The sequence below is a fragment of the Panthera pardus genome, unplaced genomic scaffold (genome assembly GCF_024362965.1).
Source record: "Panthera pardus isolate Hobbes unplaced genomic scaffold, ASM2436296v1 HiC_scaffold_21, whole genome shotgun sequence".
Lineage (NCBI taxonomy): Eukaryota > Metazoa > Chordata > Mammalia > Carnivora > Felidae > Panthera > Panthera pardus.
Genome location: NW_026526777.1, coordinates 37,392,891 through 37,412,637, shown reverse-complemented (window position 1 = coordinate 37,412,637; position 19,747 = coordinate 37,392,891). Strand labels below are relative to the sequence as shown.

General features: G+C 42.9%; 1 protein-coding gene and 1 long non-coding RNA gene across 2 annotated transcripts; one reads left to right on the top strand and one right to left on the bottom strand.

Annotated features, from left to right (window-relative positions):
- Window positions 1-6,429: 6,429 nt before the first annotated feature.
- On the bottom strand, window positions 6,430-7,361 carry LOC109254838 (uncharacterized). The gene is made up of 2 exons (XR_002074993.2): window positions 7,239-7,361; window positions 6,430-6,764 (listed from the first exon to the last, which is right to left on the bottom strand). It is a non-coding gene; the product is annotated as an uncharacterized LOC109254838 (long non-coding RNA).
- A 961-nt stretch (window positions 7,362-8,322) lies between these two features.
- SLC30A1 (solute carrier family 30 member 1) lies at window positions 8,323-15,453 on the top strand. The gene is made up of 2 exons (XM_019429071.2): window positions 8,323-8,934; window positions 10,599-15,453. Exons 1-2 carry the CDS (start codon window positions 8,325-8,327, stop codon window positions 11,498-11,500), a joined length of 1,512 nt encoding a protein of 503 aa, XP_019284616.1. The 5' UTR covers window positions 8,323-8,324; the 3' UTR covers window positions 11,501-15,453.
- Window positions 15,454-19,747: the final 4,294 nt, after the last annotated feature.

The following is a 19,747-nucleotide window of genomic DNA, read 5'->3' as shown; positions in this document are numbered from 1 at the left end:
GATCAAAAAGCATTGCATTAAGTAGACTGGAGGAGGGTGGGAGTGGGAGACTTACTAGAAGTGCTCACGTAATTGCTATGAGAGATATGTAGGCCTAGACTGGAGAGCTGGCCACAGAAACAGCTCATCCTTCTTTTCATCCCAGCATGTGGAGCCAGACTCCCTTTTCCATTAGACTTAGCTTTTCCATCTTCCTAGATGCCATTCCAGGAGGCAATTGAGAGATCGGACCATTTCCATTTGCCCCATTTTAGCCCACACTGGTTTTTCCATTAAAGGATTGCTCTCAAATTTGAAGGCACCTGAGCAGCGCCTAGAAATGCAATCCCTGTGATTTTGATGGTGGTCCCTTTTAAGACAATGGCACTTTGGGGACTGAAGGATGTCTCTCTTGAGGTTAAGAGATGCTCAACCCTGACCTTATGATGGAATAAGCCCTGAAGCCAACTTAAAGCATAAATAAAGTCAATAACAAGGACTCATGGGAATGGTCATCGATGTGGCTGCCATGAAGCTAGACCTTTGCTTTCTTTCTCCAGAATCAGCAGACAGGCAGAGGGAAATATCTCTAGTCTTACTTCTCATCTGTTCTTCTTAGTGACTATTGCTGCTCCTGTACAACCTGAATATTAAACACCCCTTACTCATTTTTAGTCTTTTCATCTCCTTCTGATATGTGATCAGTAACGCCTGATGAAAAAGGCATTTCCTATTGGATAATAAAAGGTTTGAGTACGAGAGACCCCCATTCATACTCTGAGTCCTCAGCCCAACCTGTTATTTAGACTTCAGAAGCCATTAATGCTAGTCAGAATAATGAAATGTTTCCAAAAACTGTAAGCTCATTATTTTTCTTTCTGCAAGAGTGAAAGCAAAAACTTAAATGCTTATTCACACCTGGAGTTCGATTAATTTTAAGGAATGCTTTCCTACAAGGACCAGACATTTGGTTCATTAAAAAGTTTTTGATACAGAATAGCATTCGTTACAAAATAAAATGCAAGTATGGCAGGTGAGTATAAAATTAAAAAGTAAAATGAAAACATTTTTAAGTTTGAGGAGGATATCTTAACTCCTAACTCCATGTAATATTCTTCCAGGGTAAAGAAAAATTTTTTTTCTAATGCCTTTGTCCCCAAAGTGTGGTCTGGAGGCCACCAACATTGGAGTCCTGCAAGAGCTTTTGGAAATGCGGGATCTCAGTCTCCACCACAACCCCTACTGAATCAGAACCTGCATTTTAACAAGGCACCTCAGGGAAGGGGTCAGTTTTTCACTAATGTTAGTCCTTTGGAAGATATCTGAATGGTTACAGAAACTAAAAGGAAGAATTGGGATTAACTAATTCATTCTATAGAATTATGTGTGAACAGACCCAATTTTGGAACACATCACTAGAGAATCAGACTTTGGAGTGACCTGTTAAAGAGGTACGTGTCACTCACAAGTAGGCCACCTCCCCTTGGTCCTTATAGTAATTACAAATTAATAAGAAAATCATAGAACCAGAAACTTTTAGAACTGAGATGAATGATAGAATTTTATGGTTAGTGCATGTTAGGTTCTGAGCCTCGTATTGGGTTTGTTACTCATGAATTTGGGTACGAAGTTAAAAATAAACATGTTCTTGGTGAGATTAGATTAGGGCCTCACAAGCCCCGGGACCTTGAGCAAATTTCTTCATGTCTTGGAATCTCAGTCCATAATCTGTAAGATCCAGTCGGCAAACTTCATAGCCTTGTCATGCATGTTAAGTGAGGAATGTTGAAGCACTCTGAAAGCTGTGAGAACCTAGAATGTTATCATATGGCAGATTTCAAGGCCAAGTCCCAGTTTCATCCAATTAATTGCATCTTGTGTGAGATAATATCACAGCCAAAGCCTGTCTGATGTAAATACAAAGGTAAGCTTGGGTGCCTGGGTGGCTCAGTGGGTTAAGCATCGGACACTTGATTCCTGCTCAGGTCATGAGCTCACGGTTTGTGGAATTGAGTCCCACATTGGGCTCTGCACTGACAGCACGGAGCCTGCTTGGGATTCTGTGTCTTCATCTCTCTCTGCCCCTCCTCTGCTTGTGTGCACTCTCTCTTTCTCAAAATAAATAAGCATTTTTAAAAAAGAGGAAAAAGGTGAGCTAATTAATAAGAAAGTGTCATGGTGTTTCCTACATTGTCCAGCAGGAAAAGGTCCTCTGATCGTCATGTTCAAGTGTAGATGGAGAACCACTATTGTTCAATGGTCAGGTTCTGTTGACCGAATGTATGAATTACTAAGCTGGACAAAGGTAATTTATTAACATTCATTCATTCAACAAACATTTACTGAGCCAGGCTGGCTAGGGACACAATGGTGAGCAAAAGCACACATCGCCCTTGCCCACACGGAGCTCACAATCTAATGAAATACTCACGTGGATAAACGTTAACTGTGTCATTGTTCTGTGCCATAAAAGCTCAGGCCAAGGAGCCAAGAGAACTTGCCCTAGAGAGACTTGACCTGGTCATAGGGGTTAGAGAAGACCTCCCTGAGGAAATGGCCCCTAAACTGAGAGTTGATGGATGAGAAACAACTAACGTGGGGAAAAGGGGATGGAAGAGTGTCCCAGTCAGAGGGAACAGTGCATGCACAAGTCTTTTTGCAAGAGGGAGCATGGTGGTCAGAAAGGCCAGTCCTGTTAGGTGGAGTGATGGCTTGAGGCTGGGGAGGACATCCAGGGACTGACCATACCCAGCGCCATGCATTTGAGCTTCGTTCTTCTCAGAACACCTGGAGGCCTCTGAAGGATTGCACTGTGGTGGAGGAGGAGGAGGAGGAGGAGGAGGAGGAGGAGGAGGAGTATTTTGCAATGACCAGACCTGGGTTTTGAAAAGATCACTCTGGCAGCAAAGAAGAGTATAACTAAGGGGCAGGAGGGCAGAGTGTGTGTGCAGAGGCAGGCAGCAGATTTTACAGCCTAGGAGAGAGGGAGGAACTGCTCCCCTCCACAGAATATCCAACTGCCGGTCTAGTTCCCTCGTCCCGGGGCAACCTTGCTTCTGAAAGTCTCTGTCCACCAACAGAGAGGCAGCCTGTGTGCAATGGGCTCTCCCCTCTAGACAGACAAAGTGAGCAGACCAGAGGTCCAGCCAGCAAATTAGTCCATTTTGAATCCATGCGAATCAGTCCCCTGTAGGTGAAATGATAAAAATGCAGTGTCCGAATATGCAAGTTGAAAATTCAGTCCTGGATTCTTGGCGGTGCTAAATACCAGGTAACCTGAAAGGGCCCATCTGAGAGTGTCAGCCAGGCTTCAGCATCCCCTTAACTCATTTCCTAACTCCCGTGAAGAGGCCATCTCTTTCAACCACTCACTGAAAAGATGTAGAAAGTAAGGCCTAATCACACAGTAACTTTTAAGGACCAGTTCCTTGACCTTTCTAAAACTCATAAGGCGTGTGATCCTTTCAAGATGCCTGACTGGTCAGCATCATCTTCATAGACAAGTAATGGAGAGAGTCATAGAAAAATGTCTTTAAGTTAAAAAAAAATTTTTTTTTAACTTCTGTTCTTTGTACTTTAATTTCAATCTCCAGCCCCTAGTGTAGAAAGGCTAAAGAGAATGGGTATATTCCATCTATACCTTAAAACTGACTACCTGAGCCTTCAACAATTTCTGGCATAATAAGACATTCACAAATGTCTTTAATGAGGCTTTCCATATAGGTGTCACTGCCTTTATTTCTAGATTTAATTTCCAGGCATGACTGGAGAACTTTGATCCAGTTTTCAGTCTCCCAGAAACTTTGATCCAGTTTTCTTTCCCTTGCTATTCACTCTTACCTGCCATTCTTTAGCTTATCCAAGTACAAAAAGCTCAGCGATTGTCCTGGGCTTCTCAATGTACATTCTAGTCTAGCTGTTCCTGTTTCCCCTTTGCTTCCTCATAGGGTTTCCTGCTCTGACCCTTTCTTTCATATGGTTTCCCTTATACCTCTGAGCCCTTTTGTGATGTTTCTGGGCTTTATTCTTGCATTGTTACTTGTTTATTCTTTTTTCTACTGCCTGTTCCCTCGGGGAGCCGCTAAAAATTCAAACCCTGGCCCTCGTGTTGTTGCTAGAGATTTTACCGTGTATTTGTAATAATTATTCACGTACGTTCCAAAACAAGCAAAAAACCAGACAGATCCATTTCCCCCATCATTTTTGCTTTAAGATTGAACATTAGATGTGATTTACTGTTAACTAAAGTTAAATGTAATCTGGTTTTCACATGGTTTTCTTCTTTTCCATGCTTGCAGTCACGATTTTTGATAAGCAAGATTCAGAGGTGTGTTAGTATTTAGCAGGGTGGTTGTTGGTTTTTTTTGTTTTTTGTTTTGTTTTTTGTTTTTTTTTTTTGCAAGAATCCTTTGCAACCAAGCTACATTTTGGATTGACAATTTGCAGGTTGGAGGAGCTTGGCATTGAGAGCAGGATGAGGTCTTTAGAGGGCTTTGAGATTGCAGTTTGTGTTACACATTTGATTTTTCACTCAAATTGGCAGTCTCTTTCCAAAAGGAGCATTATTCTCTCATCTTTAAAGTATGCTGAGTTTAGTCAGTTTGGATACTAAGCAAATTATCAGGAGAGTTCTCAAGATTTAGGAAGAAAAAGCCAAACCATTTTATTCAACTAGGGGCCACAACCTCCAGGGTTGTTGGTGAGTAATTCCATGGCTTTCTTTTATTTTAACCCACTTGTGGCTGTGTTAACACTGCAAGGGCTATCAGCTGAAAAAGGATAAGTATCAGTCTAGCTACCAAATTACTTTGACTACACAGCGCTAGGGGGAAGAAAAGTTTATTTGACTGAAATATTTTGCGGTCAGGTAAGTGGGATTACTCTTTGTGGAGTGCATGATTACAACTTTTTACACCCTGGAAAATGTAGTTCCCTCCCCATCCCTCCCCGCCTTTGTATGTGAGGATAAAGCACATTGTGAAATGGCTTACAAGAGAAAGAAAAGTCTGCACCAGATGGGTTCTCATGAGTGACTATTGGGTTGAACTGAACCTTAGAGCCTGTTTTTATATGGGTCTAAACATCTTCCAATTCTGTCTGCTTAGGTACTGAAGGGATGGCTGTCCTGTTTGCTGAGTGCTGCTGCCTTCTACATCTCCTTACTGGTTCCTCTTTGGGCATTAAATTCTCACATTTGGATAAATCTGTTTTTTAAATAAAGGGACACAGCAGCTCCCAAGAGGTGGCAAAATGGTATTCCAACCATTTCCACAGGATGTCTTGACCCAAAAGGGGCTCCCTAATTTCTCTATAGGAGGTGCTGGTTGGAAGGAGATTTGAAGCTGTGTTTACACAACAGGATCAGATAAATGTCCATTGTCCATACCAAAGGAGGGGAGATTATGAAGTGCCAAGACTCATCTCCCCACTCCTTACCACTGCCACCATCCAGATTTCATTGCAAATTTAGCACATTAAAAACAGCCTCAGTATTTTCCCCTTAAAATCAGCTCCCTTCCCTCCCAACTTCACCTGCTTAGCGCAGGATTTTCCCTGTCAGGTTAAAACATTTGAACTACCTTTGTTAAATTCTCCTCCTTAGTTTTCACCCTCCCAATTAATCATCAAATCCTATCAATTCTTCCTTTATAATGTCTTGGAAACTTTTCTCCATTCTTTTCTGTTACTGCAGAACAGAAATAGATGAGGGTCCAGCTCTGTAGTGTGGATGGGGAAATGAGAAACACACCACATACAAATGGGGGGAAAATAGAAATATATTTTTTAATGCAAAATAACAAGGCTCCAAACTAGCCTTATGTATAGATCCTGAGGCACTGGCTAGCTTTGCCTTTGTCTTGTTTTGTCCAAAACAGTGGGGGTTCTTCCTCCTGTTCAGGGGCTGTGGTGAGGCCTTTCAGGGGTCCGGCTTAGGTTACCTGATTCCAGCCACCCCTCTACTTTAGGATCGGGAACTCTTCACTTCCGGATGAACTAATCTCCACTCAGTGCATATGTTTGCACTCTAAATTCATGTTGGTACAAGTTATTGAGTATTTCATTGTAATTTAAACATTTTATACGTTTATATTTTACCTCCACCGGACGAAGCGCATTCTTCCTTATTCTCAACCGCCCCTCCCCTTCCCCATAGCAACCAACACAGGGTTTGGCTATTTGTAGTCCATAAATAAAATGTTTGTTCAATCATAGAGCCTTAGAATTTTAGAGTCAGAAAGAATCTGAAGAGATTCTCTTGCCCAATCCTTTATGTTTGAAGAAACAGGTCTAGAGAGATTAGTGGACTCTTCTAAAGTCACACAGCTGGCTAGTGACAAAGCCAGCACCAGAACCCAGGTAGCCCCTGCTTGAGGTCTGTAGCCTAAACTGTCCTTAGATAATCAGTGACAGAAATATCTGCCTTTACACAAGGTCTCCTAGGGATGGTGGTGATAGGTGTAAATATTTACTGATATATTTACAAAGACTCAGTTCTCGCCGCTTGCGAGACTGCTCCTAAGGTCTAACTCCTCAGCTCGGTGTTGAGCAGTCCCAAGTTCATGCAGCACTCCTTTACGGATGCGGCCTCATCCCGGTTCTTTGACAGGACCCGCACCCCACCCCACCCCAACCCGGGAGTCCCGTACCCACGGGCTCCCCCTCTCGGCCCCTCCCTGGATGCAGTCTGTCACACAGCGGGCGCGGTCTCTGGTCTCTTCTCCTGGATGCAGGCCGGTGGAAGCCCAGAGGGAGGGTCTCAGGCCACCCGCCAGGCGGGGTCTTGGCTTTGCGGAGACAAAATTACAGGGCAAGCCATTTAGAGAAAGGGACAAAGGTGTATCAAGCATAGAAGTGAGAAGGGAGCTACTCTCCGGACAAAGCAGCCGTCTCTCCTCCCAGGTGAGGAAGAGGACCCCCCCCCCCACCCTCCGCCTCTAAAGAAAGGTTTTATAAGTTTTTCAAAATCAGCTAACGTACGGGAGGGGCTTATTCCTAAACTTCAAGTTTATCATTTACACCGAGCGGTTAGTTTCTCTGTTGTCTTAGGGTTGTGGAATTACCCACAGGGAGCAATTTTAAGAATGTCCAGCCTCTATGACTTTTACTGCCAGAGGGAGTCCGGTCTTGTGGTCTTCCATGAGTGGGATCTTGTGACTTTTTATGACCTGCTGACTTTTAGGTTAAGGGTCAGCCTAAATACCAAAATGGCTTTACTTAGGTCAACTTGTCTCCCCAGCCTCCCTTCCCTCCTGCCTCACCACGTGGACTCAGCTCGGAGGATCAAAGTCTGTTTGCTGCCCGGCCCCAGTAGGCGTGAGGGGTGCTGCGAGGACCCGCAGGGCCGGAGGAGCTGCCCCGCGGTGCTAGGGGACCCCGCCTGCCCTGCCCCTCCCCCTCTCCCCCACCCCCAGCTGCACGCGGCCCGCGCCCCCAACCCTCCCCCACGACGCCCGCCGCTGCACCCGGCCGCGGCCCCCGGCCCACGCCCGGCTCCCGGAGGGAAAGGCCCCGCCCCCATCTGTTGGAGCCTCGACACCGCCCCTTCCCGCCCCTCCGGGCCTCCATCCAATAGCGAGCGCAGATGGGCGGGGTGCGGAGGCTGTCGTGAGGGGGCCCTGGCCAATGGGGAAGCGTGCCGGGCCTGGTGGGCGGGGCGTCGAGGCCTTGTCACGCTCGGGTCCGTGTGAAAACGGGGGTTCCGAGTGCAAAGCAAAGTTTTTTTGTAAACCGTCTGCAAAGGAGGGGGGGCGAAGAAGGCGCCGGAGACCGGGCCGAGTGCAGCTGCCGTGGCCGCCGCCTTTTTAGCTCTTCAGGCGTCGGCTCCCGGGTCCGAGCCACAGCGGAGGAGACCAGCAAGGGAAAGACCTGCGCGGAGAGCCTGCAGATGCTCGGAGCCTTCGTAGCGCGGAGCTGCCCGTCGCCCGCCCCCGCCGCCCGCCTGCTCCTGCTCCTGCTCCGGCTCTTCGTCCCCGGGCTCCGGGAGCCCCAGCTCCCCGCCGCCGCCGCCGCCTCGGCCTCCGCCGCCCCTCTGTGGGTGTGGGGACTGCTGGGGCTGAGCCGGGCCTCCGCGCCGGCTCCGAGGACGGACGCCTGAGGAGCTGCGCGCCGCCGGCCCGCCGGGGACGCCCGCAGGCGCGGGGGCTCGGCGGCTTGACCCCCGGGCTCGCCCCCGTCCGGCCGCGGAGGCCCGTCAGCGGTTTCCCCAGCGGCCCGGTCGGGCGGCGAGAGACCCGCGCGGCCCTCCCGCCTCGGTCGCCCGGTCGCCGGTCGCCGGCCGCCGGCGACTCGCCGCCACCGCCAGTGTAGCCGCCGGGCCGCGCTCGGCGGGCCCCTGAGCCGCAGCCATGGGGTGCTGGGGTCGGAACCGGGGCCGGCTGCTGTGCATGCTGATGCTGACCTTCATGTTCATGGTGCTGGAGGTGGTGGTGAGCCGGGTGACCTCGTCCCTGGCGATGCTCTCCGACTCCTTCCACATGCTGTCGGACGTGCTGGCGCTGGTGGTGGCGCTGGTGGCTGAGCGCTTCGCCCGGCGGACCCACGCCACCCAGAAGAACACGTTCGGTTGGATCCGGGCCGAAGTGATGGGGGCTCTCGTGAACGCCATCTTCCTGACCGGCCTCTGCTTCGCCATCCTGCTGGAGGCCATCGAGCGCTTCATCGAGCCGCACGAGATGCAGCAGCCGCTGGTGGTCCTCGGGGTCGGCGTGGCCGGGCTGCTGGTCAACGTGATGGGGCTCTGCCTCTTCCACCATCACAGCGGCTTCGGCAACGATTCCGGCCACGGCCACTCGCACGGGGGTCACGGCCACCCCAAGGGGGCCCGCGGCAAGAGCAACCGCACCGGGAGCAGCGACAACAGCGTGACCCCAGGCGAGCAGAGGCCCGAACAGGAGGAGACCAACACCCTAGTGTCCAATAGCAGCAGCTCCAACGGGCTGAAACTGGACCGGCCAGGTGAGAGGAGAGAGTGGCCGCCGCAGGTGGTTGGGTCAGGGGAAACCGGGACCCTAGGCTGGCCCCGGGGCGGGATGGCCCGCACGCCCCCTGGTGCCCGAGCCGGCCGGCGCCGCGCCGCCTCCTCCCCTCGCCCTCCGGGTCCCACACCCGCGGGGCACACGAGGAAATAGGACCCCTCTCAGCCGGGTGCTGGGAGCCAGGGTGGGGGCGGGGGCGCGGCTGGGGTGTCGGTGGGGACTGTGGTTTGGGGAGTGGGAAAAGGGTCAGGAGGTGACCGTCAGCCCGCCGCAGTCCACAGCCGCACTTGGCCGCCCTTACAAGAGACTGCCTGCTTTTGGTTTTCACAGGATCAAAAGCGCTTCCTGATTAAATTTCTTGGCCCTCTTGGGAAACGGAGAGAACCCCCAGTTAGTTCATCCTTGGTCGGTGGCTACTTGAAACCTTGCCCTGCCCGAGCAGTTCTTAGGCCCTTTAAGCGAGTTTCTCAGTACGATATTCAGAGCCAGCTAGCCTTGGACTTTGCCGAGCTCCAAACCCTGGTTGGAGGTTTCTTTTATGAACAGCAGTGTGTGTTTCAGTTAGTTGTCTAAAATCGAAGCCTAATCCTGACAATCCTAGGTTTAGGACCTGTCTGGTCGTGTTTGACATTTCACTGAGGACTTTTCAAAATCATCCTAAAATAAAAGTGATGGCCACTTATTAATCTTATTTTTTACTGTATGCTTTTCATTCTAAACATTATTGCTCCTGAAGGTAATTTGGAAAATGTTGAAAGGCGATGGAAAAAGGAAATCAACCCAAGTCCAACTACCCAGGCTCAAAGACATTGACAATTTGGTGTATTTCCTTCCGATTTTTTTTTTTTTCATTTACATTTATTTGCTTGGTAGTATGATGCTACACAGACAATTGTTGCTGTTTTCAAGATGCAGGGTGTCGTGTTAATGACATTCAACTAGTACATTTGAAAAGGTTTAATAAACGATTGAATTTCCCCTCACCCATGCTTTTCCAGGTGTTATTGCAAAGAAAATTAAGCTGCTCTGGTGTGCATACAGTAATTCCTTTCAAAGATGGATACATTTGGTTTAAGAGCTAGTAGGGTTAGATAGTGGTCATTTATTGCGGCTTTTCCTGAAGTTTATGATTGTTGATGGGTTTGTGTTGTTGATTTTTTAGTTTCTGAACCCTCTCCACCAAGATACTCTATGGTTTACATTCATGATAAAAGTTTAAAAGTTAGCCACTACACCTCAGTGACAAAGAGTGACTAGAGCTGTGTGTCAGATCAGGCACCGTGGCATTTAATTTATGGGGGATCGCATTAAATTTTATATTTTCTGTTTGTTTGTATATGCCAAAAAGTATAGTGGAATGTTCCCACCCCCACAGAAAAGATGAAATTTTGGGGGGAGGCGGGCAGATAGGAGAGTGGTTAGGAGGATGGGGAAATGTAGTGTCTTCTTAATAACTTGATTTAGCCCTGGCCATTTTGCCCTGGCTCATTCCCAGTATGTCAGTTTATATTAAACTGCCCTAGGCACATTTTTAAATCATATTTTATGAAAAATGTTCACCTCCTTGACTAAGATGGAGTTAGATGAGGATGTGTGTGTAAACACTTTAAATGTATTTGATACAGCAGTTTTCTTTCTTTGTAGATCCAGAAAAGTCCAGAAATGATGCAGTGGAAGTACAAGTGAATGGGAATCTTATCAGAGAACCTGACCATATGGAATTGGAAGATGATAATAAGGCTGGACAACTTAACATGCGTGGAGTTTTCCTGCATGTCTTTGGAGATGCTTTGGGTTCAGTGATTGTAGTAGTAAATGCCTTGGTCTTTTACTTTTCTTGGAAGGGTTGTCCTAAAGGGGAGTTTTGTGTGAATCCATGTATCCCTGACCCCTGCAAAGCATTTGTAGAAATAATTAATAGTACTCATGCAACAGTTTATGAAGCTGGTCCTTGCTGGGTGCTATATTTAGATCCAACTCTTTGCATTGTAATGGTTTGTATACTTCTTTACACAACTTATCCGTTACTTAAGGAATCTGCTCTTATTCTTCTACAAACTGTTCCTAAACAAATTGATATCAAAAATTTGATAAAAGAACTTCGAGGTGTTGAAGGAGTTGAGGAAGTTCATGAATTACATGTTTGGCAACTGGCTGGAAGCAGAATCATTGCCACTGCTCACATAAAATGTGAAGACCCGGCATCATACATGCAGGTGGCCAAAATCATTAAGGACGTTTTTCATAATCACGGAATTCACGCTACTACCATCCAGCCTGAATTTGCTAGTGTAGGCTCTAAATCAAGTGTGGTCCCATGTGAACTTGCCTGCAGAACTCAGTGTGCTTTGAAGCAATGTTGTGGGACCCGGCCACAAGCCCCTTCTGGAAAGGATGCAGAAAAGGCCCCGACAGTTAGCATTTCCTGTTTAGAACTTAGCGACAATCTAGAGAAGAAGCCCAAGAGGACTAAAGCTGAAAGCATCCCTGCTGTTGTGATAGAGATTAAAAAAATGCCAAACAAACAACCTGAATCATCTTTGTGAGTCTTGAGAAAGATGTGGTATTTGACTTTTGCTTTAAACTGCAAGAGGAAAAAGACTCCATTGAAATTCTAAGTTTGCCAAGTAGTGTAATTGAAGTCCTTGTCTGGTCACACAGTTTAATTCTATTTTTGTAAGAACATAATGGGACTGCTTAACATAGTTCTATATTACAACTTTGTGATTATTAGTGCAGAGTACAGCTATGCTGTAACAATTTTGGAAAGCCAGTTTTAACACTATGTTACATTTTTGTTTAAAGTAAGTATAAACCTTATATAACATAATGACATTTGATTTCCAGTTTTTCCATGGTAAAAAATTAATTAGGGGGATAAATAAATTAAAATTGTTACTGGAATTTCTCTGCTTTTCTTTTCCCCCAGTATTATACTTTATTTATTAGAATTAGAATCACTAAACTTTGAAAATCATCAACAGGTTCGTTTCCTTTGATGTTTCGGGTAATATTTATTTGCCCTCTGAGATCATTACGTAGCATAATGGCAGCATGTTTTTAAGAATGACTCATGGATATTATTAGGAAAGGTTCCCCTTTTTCTTCACATGGGGTATTTACGATACTAAAGATCAGTTACTGTCCTGGATTCTGTCTTGCTGAGTATTATTCTAATAAACAATTGAAATAATTAACAAGTTGAACTATAGTTTACATATGATAGGGCATATGAGAGTAAGAGCAGGGAAGAAGGTTCACCAAATTAAATATATAGATTGTGGTAAGTTAATAGACTGCATTTCTAAATTATTCGGAGAATCTTAACTCCTATCTTCTTTTACCAAAGTTAGTCTAAAATGTGGACATGTTCACCAGCATCACTTTCTTTGAAAGATTGCCATTAGAACATTGAGCTGAAAGTTGGCTTACGAAATATATACAGTAAGTATTTTTAAGGCCGTTAAAGCTAATCTAATAATTACCTGTTAAATGGCAAGCTTATTCATGTAATCTTTTCAGTTGTAGATATTTACAAAAAACTTAACGTTAGTCGTTTCACGGTGACCAATCATGAATGGATCCAAACAGCTTTTTTCGAGCACAACCAGCAGTTCTTGTGCTTTGCCCAGAGCCACTGACTTAGGGGGGAGAGAAAAGAAATCTAAGGGTTAATGCAATTTGGATACTAAAGTCGTAGAAAGCAAAGTTAACGAAGGCAAAATTAATCATTAAGATTCTGTAGGTCATCCAATCTTGACCTATCTCGGATCTTCTAATAGTGGTCTATTTTGTAAGATTGCCACAGTATCTACACAGGATGTTCCTGGCTATGACATTGTTGCTGTGGGTTTCAAATCCATACACAAATATTATTTAAGGCTAGTTAAGTTATATTTTTCTTGACAGAGAGGGGCTATGCTTTGTGAAGAAACTAGAGTTTTGTCCTCAAAAGGATGAATAGGAGTGTCGGTTATCATGTATAGCTCTATTTTTCTAGAAATAAGGTATCCTGACTACTTCAGTAACTTTTATAGCTGACTACTTTTGGGGTGGCTGTCTTTTGGGATTTGAAATAATTCATTGTTGAATGGGTCTTAAGATGAAGGCATCGGCATTGGGCAGTTAACTTTTTAAAGGGATCTTTTGTGGTAGATGGTGTGTTTTTTTCTAGTATAAGCCTATTGCTGGCAATGGGCCTATTTAAGAACAGCCGATTTTTCCAATGAGAATGAGGTAATTTTAGGAACACCGTTTGTAAGTTCACATTTGCTATAATGGGCCAAAACCATAACCTGCCAATTTGCAATACATCTTGATCTTTTAATACTCTTATCTGATAATTGTGTAATTCAATTCCTAAACTGGAAGTTACTTTGAATTTTGCAAAACAGTTTTTTAAACATGAAATTTGGGAATCTCCTTATTTGGGTAAATGAGAAAGAAAGCTTGAAACTGTACTGTTATCATGTACATTCCTGACTTAACACTTAAAACTACAAAACGTTTCATTAAGATCTTAAAACACTCTATGTTACAGAAACATTTTGGTAACAATGCATACAATAGGATAATTGGTAAAATACATTCAGTGGGGTTTTCTTTACAAATGCTCTATTGGGTCTTTCTTAAAGGTTGTACAACGTATAAGACATCAGCTAACTGAGTTTTTGTTTCTGTTTTTGTTTTAATGGTGTACAGGCATGGAACAAGGGCTTTTTTTTTTTTTTTTCCCCCAAAAGTGCTTTGGAGGTAAAAGCCTTTAGATTTCAGTTATTTCACTTTGCATAATTTTTAAGTAGCTTATATGTAACAAAGTGGTACCACAGAATTCTTTTTTCAGAGGACTTTGTCATAATAGCAAAATCAGTGGGCACTGACTCACCTTTTGAGTTTTAGCAGAGAATTATTTATTTCTTTACAATGCACTTTCTAACCCATTTTTAGCATTATCTTTTAAAAAATGCTTTTATATTTAAATATTGTGGGATTTAAGTGTCTTTTCCAAAATAGCTTATTCCTCCCTGAAAGAAAATGAGGGGAATACCCTGAATTATTAGGAGACTTAAACCCAATATTTAAATATGCTTTTTATAGCAATGCATCAATTTTAGGAGGTGCATCTCTCCTGCTGGCTCTTTTATATTTGAGCAAGATCAGTGTGTTTAGAATATGTGTTTAGAAACTTGTCTGTTGTCTCGGTTTCGTGAAAAGGAGGTGCTGCATGTGCCTGAATTAAAACCAACGCAAATTTTTCCAAGCCAAATGCCGCCTTAGTGATGAGAGTGATTTCATTCTCCACTGTCACCTTATAGCTTCTATGATTGTTTAAAGGTTTTTTTTGAAGGGCATCTGCATGGTAAAAATATGGACCAGGACCTTTTAAAAAAGTCAAAAAAGGACAAAAGCTTTGGTGTATGAATTTTAGCGTTTTAGAAAACAATGTCTGGATAACTAAGGTATGTAATTTGAATAGGAAAAATTTCCATCAAGAGCACCTTGAAAAATCTCAATAGGTAGAAGACTATGGTTATAACATGTTTGTATCTTGTTTAACATGCCCAGTTAATTTTGAATTTTTGAAAGTTTGGGGGGAAATGGCCTATGGAACCTAGTGTGAAGTATTTAGTAGGCTAACCGGTATTGAGTTGAAGATTTTCACTGTTTATAAGCAGATACCGTTTGAATGGTATAAATGTCATTTACCTGCTGTCTTAAGATGTTCACACATACACAAATATGGAGAATAATTCTACAATATGGAAATATTTATTTTAATAGAGTTTCAGTTAAGTCCTAAAACAGTGTTAAAACTCTTGGGAAGGTGGAGGTTTTTTTGTTGTTTTTTTCAGTGGAAAACTGTCAAATACAGTGGCCACCTGAAATGGGAATTGTAATAGCACTATTTTCATGTAGCGCTACCAATATTATGTGGCAATGCTATTCTGTCGTACTAACAAGCTCTGGAATATTTAGCGGTCCTTTTCACCGGCACAGGAGCCTTTTGTATGTCATTCACTTTAAACTTTTAAACCAAAAATTTTGTGGTCCAGTGTCTTTGGCAAAAAGATGCTGAAGGGAATGTAACATACAATTGTTATGTGGCTATATATAAAAAGACACAAATTGCCCTGTTATGGTTCTGCCTTGAAACAGCACAATGAAGCGTATCGATGTATTCTGTGATTCTTTATGAAACTTCCATGTTGTGTCGTTTTGTGTCAACCATAGCCTGTCCTTTGGGCCAGATGTGGCACAGTTAAATGCAAGTATCATCTCATTAAATGCAGATGCAGATCAAATGTCCTTTAGTGCTGCAACATTTTACCTGACTTTTTGTATGTTTTATGACTGTGCGTTGTTTTCCAAAGCTGTTCCTACCTCACCATGAGGCTTTATGGATTGTTATGTATTATAAATGTTCTTTATGAGACAGACTACTGTGTTTCTTCTCATTTATTAAATGTCAAGTAGAAAAATAAACTAATTTTAATACCTACTTCATCATTTTGTGCATGTGGCCTCCCCTCCTATACTAGGCTGGGTTATGTAGACTTAAGGTGTTTCAAGGGAAATTGCAGCTTAACTTAAGTGTTGCTAGTGCACAGACCAGGTTATAGGATGGTAATGGGGAAGGAAAAAAAACGTGGGCAAAAATTGCAACCGAAATTGAAGGGCTAACACTGCAAAGGCTCACTAACATGAAATATTCAGTGGCTGTGAAATGTTTTTGTTACAAATATTAAGCTCACACGTTATAAAATTATAGGTTAACCTGCCTCTTTTGGTACTTGCTATTTGTAAGCATAGTTACTAATATGGATTATTAAATGTTTTACTATTACATGATCATCCGGAACTACTAACCCAAGAGTACATTAGTACATTAGTTTGGTTATATGAGTTCAGGACTGTGATAAATGTAGTCTCTCATACAAAGAATTTCTTTAAAGAACTTGTGCTTCTGGCTGGGAGATAAGCAGATAAAAGTTGCATAAGAAAAAATCAAATTGGCAATAAATGGCAATAGATCATAGAATTGGTAAATACAGTAATACTCCAAAGAAGGGATGAAGATCTTTGGGAAGGATTCATGTACATGGGGGCTGAGAGACAAGGGCATGAGATAGTACAGAGGGCTGAGGATCGAGAGGTAGGAACTTGCTAAAGGTTGAAGTGCCATGTGAACCAGTTTGAATTTGGTTTCTAGGAATGGAGGAAGCCATCAATATTTGGAGAAATGAGAAGGTGGAAAAGGACACAGATTAGCTTTGGCATGGCGAGTAGACAGTGTGAGACTGGAAGTCAAATCAGTTCATTAGGTATTCAATGCTAAGAGAATGAACTAGTTCCCAAATACCCTTGCCCGCATGTACGTATGCATACCACATTTCAATTGATTTCCAAACACATCCTTTGTTTATACCTTAACTCAATTTCTGAAATCAAAATGCACAGATATAATCAGTAGTATCTTATAGCTGTTGGCCAACTTATTTTCTTATCTGAATGTCATCTATTAAGGGTTCAGAAAAGAATTCTCAGGCAATGTGGTCTTTCAAGAAGTATTTGCCAACATTCCCTACAACATAATTTCATGTACTATGCATTGCACATCTGGATGAAAGCTGTTGCTTTTGAGTTAAATGAAAATAAAAGTCATGGACATTTTTTAATGAATTTTGTAAACATTTCTGAGTCTTCAGAATTGACCATAATTTTTGCTCCCCCACTGTAGGCTATGTAGCTTTTTTTTTTTAAGTTTATTTATTCATTTTGAGAGAGAAAGAGTGTGAGTGGGGGAGAGGGCCAGAGAGAGGGAGAGAGAATCCCAAGCAGGCTCTGTGCTGTCAGTGCAGAGCCTGATATGGGGCTTAAACTCATGAACCATGAGATCATGGCCTCAGCTGAAGTCAAGAGTAGGCTTAACTGACAGCCACCTGAGCGCCCTGAGCCCTTTTTTCTTGTAAATCAAGGAATTTATGGCACTTTGTTGCATTTGCTTATTTAGAAACTTGTTTACCTTTTAGATTACAAACTATGGTGTCAGAGCTGTCGTCTCTTTATCATCTATCTATATCATCTATCATCTATCATCTATAATTATTTATTATTTGAGAGAGAGAGTCCACAAGTGGTGGAGGGAAAGAGAATCTTAAGCAGGTTCCACACCCAGCCCAGAGCCCGATAGGGGGCTTGATCCCACAAAGTGTGAGATCATGACCTGAGCCAAAATCAAGAGTCCGAAGCTCAATTGACTGAGCCGCCCAGGTGCCCCTATCTTTATTTGCTCAGGATTTAGCACAGGGACTGGCACACTGTAGGAATTCAAAGGTGTTAAATGAATATTGAGGAATGGTGGGAGTGGAACAAAAGAATACTATTCATAGCTAAAATATACCTAGCACTGAAAATATAGTAATAATATTAATAGCTATAATATTCTGGGCTCTTATGAAAATATACAAAGCAACACATGGTTTCATTTAATTCTTTCAAACCATTAGGCATATTTCATTATTCCCATTTTACAGACCTATTCAGCACCTTACCCAAAGTCCTCTAGCTAGTAAGTGATGGAGCCAGAACTGGAATTCTGCAAGGAATCCATCAAGTAGCTTGCTTTCCCATCACTTTGAATCACCAAAAACTAAATAAGTAGATTCAAAATGAAGAGTTCTTTTTTTTTTATTTTAAAATAGTAAACACTACTAAGCATAAACCTTTATTGAATTAAGAAGATCTACTGCTTATAAGTGACCAAGTAATGCAAAAGAAATGAAAGCACACCAAGTAATTAATACTCATCCTATAATTCTGTTAAACTGTTTCTAAAATTTCTAGTGTGCACAGTGAGTGGACTATAAAAATAAACAATACTTATGTCACAATTGAGTAAAAATCAGTATGTCACAAATAATAATTCGAAACATTGTGACTCAAATATAAACTTCTGCAAAGATTTCTAGTCTTAAATCTGATATAATTTTATTGATTGATTGATTTTAATATGAAATTTATTGTCAAATTGGTTTCCATACAACACCCAGTGCTCATCCCAAAAGGTGCCCTCCTCAATACCCATTACCTACCCGCCCCTCCCTCCCACCCCCCATCAACCCTCAGTTTGTTCTCAGGTTTTTTTTTTATTTTTATTTTTTTTATTTTTTAATATATGAAATTTACTGTCAAATTGGTTTCCATACAACACCCAGTGCTCATCCCAAAAGTGCCCTCCTCAATACCCATCACCCACCCTGCCCTCCCTCCCACCCTGAAGAGTTCTTTTTAATTTTCATCTAATTTGCCTTTCCAAATAGAAAGGCAAAGGAAATGAGGAAAATAAATTTTAAAGCATTTGCTATTTATTTTTAAAAATTATAGTAGTTACCACATGAAGAACCTTTCTACCTAAGTTAGGGACGCCTGGGTGCCTCAGTCAGTTAAACAGTCTGACTCAGCTCAGGTCATGATCTCACAGTTCGTGGGTTCGAGCCCCATGTTGGGCTCTGTGCTGGCAGTGTGGAGCCTGCTTGGGATTCTCTCTCTCTCCCTCCCTCTCTCTCTGCTCCTCCTCTGCATGTGCTCTCCCTCTCTCCCTCTCTCTCTCTCAAAATAAATAAACTTAAAAAAAAAAAAAAAAGAACTTTCCTACCTAAGTTAGGTTTACTTACATTATGGTTTAGTGTCTTTTTTTTTTTTTTTAATTACATTGGGGAGAGGAATAACAATCTTTTTTAGAATTCAGAGCCTCTCCTGGTTTTACTCTAGCCTTGTGGACAACTGCTAATCGTTACAAACTAGTGGCATTTTCACCTAAGTTATCATATAGCATTTTTTGAGGTATTAACTGCTTTTGCTAGAATACAAAGAACTATAGCTTAAATATCCTTTAATGCTGAAAGCAGTAGGCCTCTAGGGGAATGAAGAGTAGAGGTGATTGAAGAAAGTAAATATGGATGAGGAGGAGGAGACACAGGAAGAGGACCATCTGCGTTTCAACAGGAATGCTGTGAGCATTTTGGTGAGACAATTTATCATAGTTACAGGAGTGTCCCATGCACTGAGTTTAGAGACCCTGGCCTCCTTCCTCACATATGCAGGTAGTTCCCCCTTCCCCCGCCCATCAAGACACCCTAACTGTTTTAAATATCCCCAAGGGAGGCAGAATGCCCCCCCATGGGAAACCATAAAAGGCTAACCAGTGAGAACTCCTCCAGCCTCTCCCACATGATCCAAATGCTACATCTGGTCTCCTCCTTTTACATAGACTGTTACCACAGACTCTTCCTGTTTTGTTCAAATTTTAGTTTCATCCTTAAGTCCAGGAACCATGCTTCCATGCTGCATGGTCACATAGGAAGTCTAAAGGTGTGATTTCTAAGACTTCTAACCATTGATAGGACCAGGTAGACAGGAGCTCCTCTGATCGTTTGGGAAGATTGTTCTGCTCAGGAAAGCAGTGCAAATGTGGCCATCTGAATTGGTCATGGAAGCCCTTGGCTGTCTCTTTTGAAATATAAAGTAGAAATGGGTTTCTGGCAACCTAAAAGGGTTTAGAATCAGTGATTTTTATTAACGTGCAAATTTAAATATTCAAATAGAAAAAATGAGAATGGTTGCACTTATTTTTTTTTTCTAATGGTGAAAATGTCTAAGACAATATTGAACAAAATTTATCAGGAATTTTTATAGCCTGAACCAAGAGTGACCTTCAATGGCACCTGCCCTGGGCTCTTGCATCAAGTTTTAAATTCCTCTGGAAAGTGATAGTGATGCAGCAGTATCTATTG

What these genes read in the sequence shown, in the direction of transcription:
- SLC30A1 (XM_019429071.2), top strand. Translation starts at nt 8,325, where the DNA reads ATGGGGTGCTGGGGTCGGAACCGGGGCCGGCTGCTGTGCATGCTGATG. An exon ending in GCTGAAACTGGACCGGCCAG is followed by an intron (nt 8,935 to 10,598) that starts GTGAGAGGAGAG and finishes CTTTCTTTGTAG; the next exon opens with ATCCAGAAAAGTCCAGAAAT.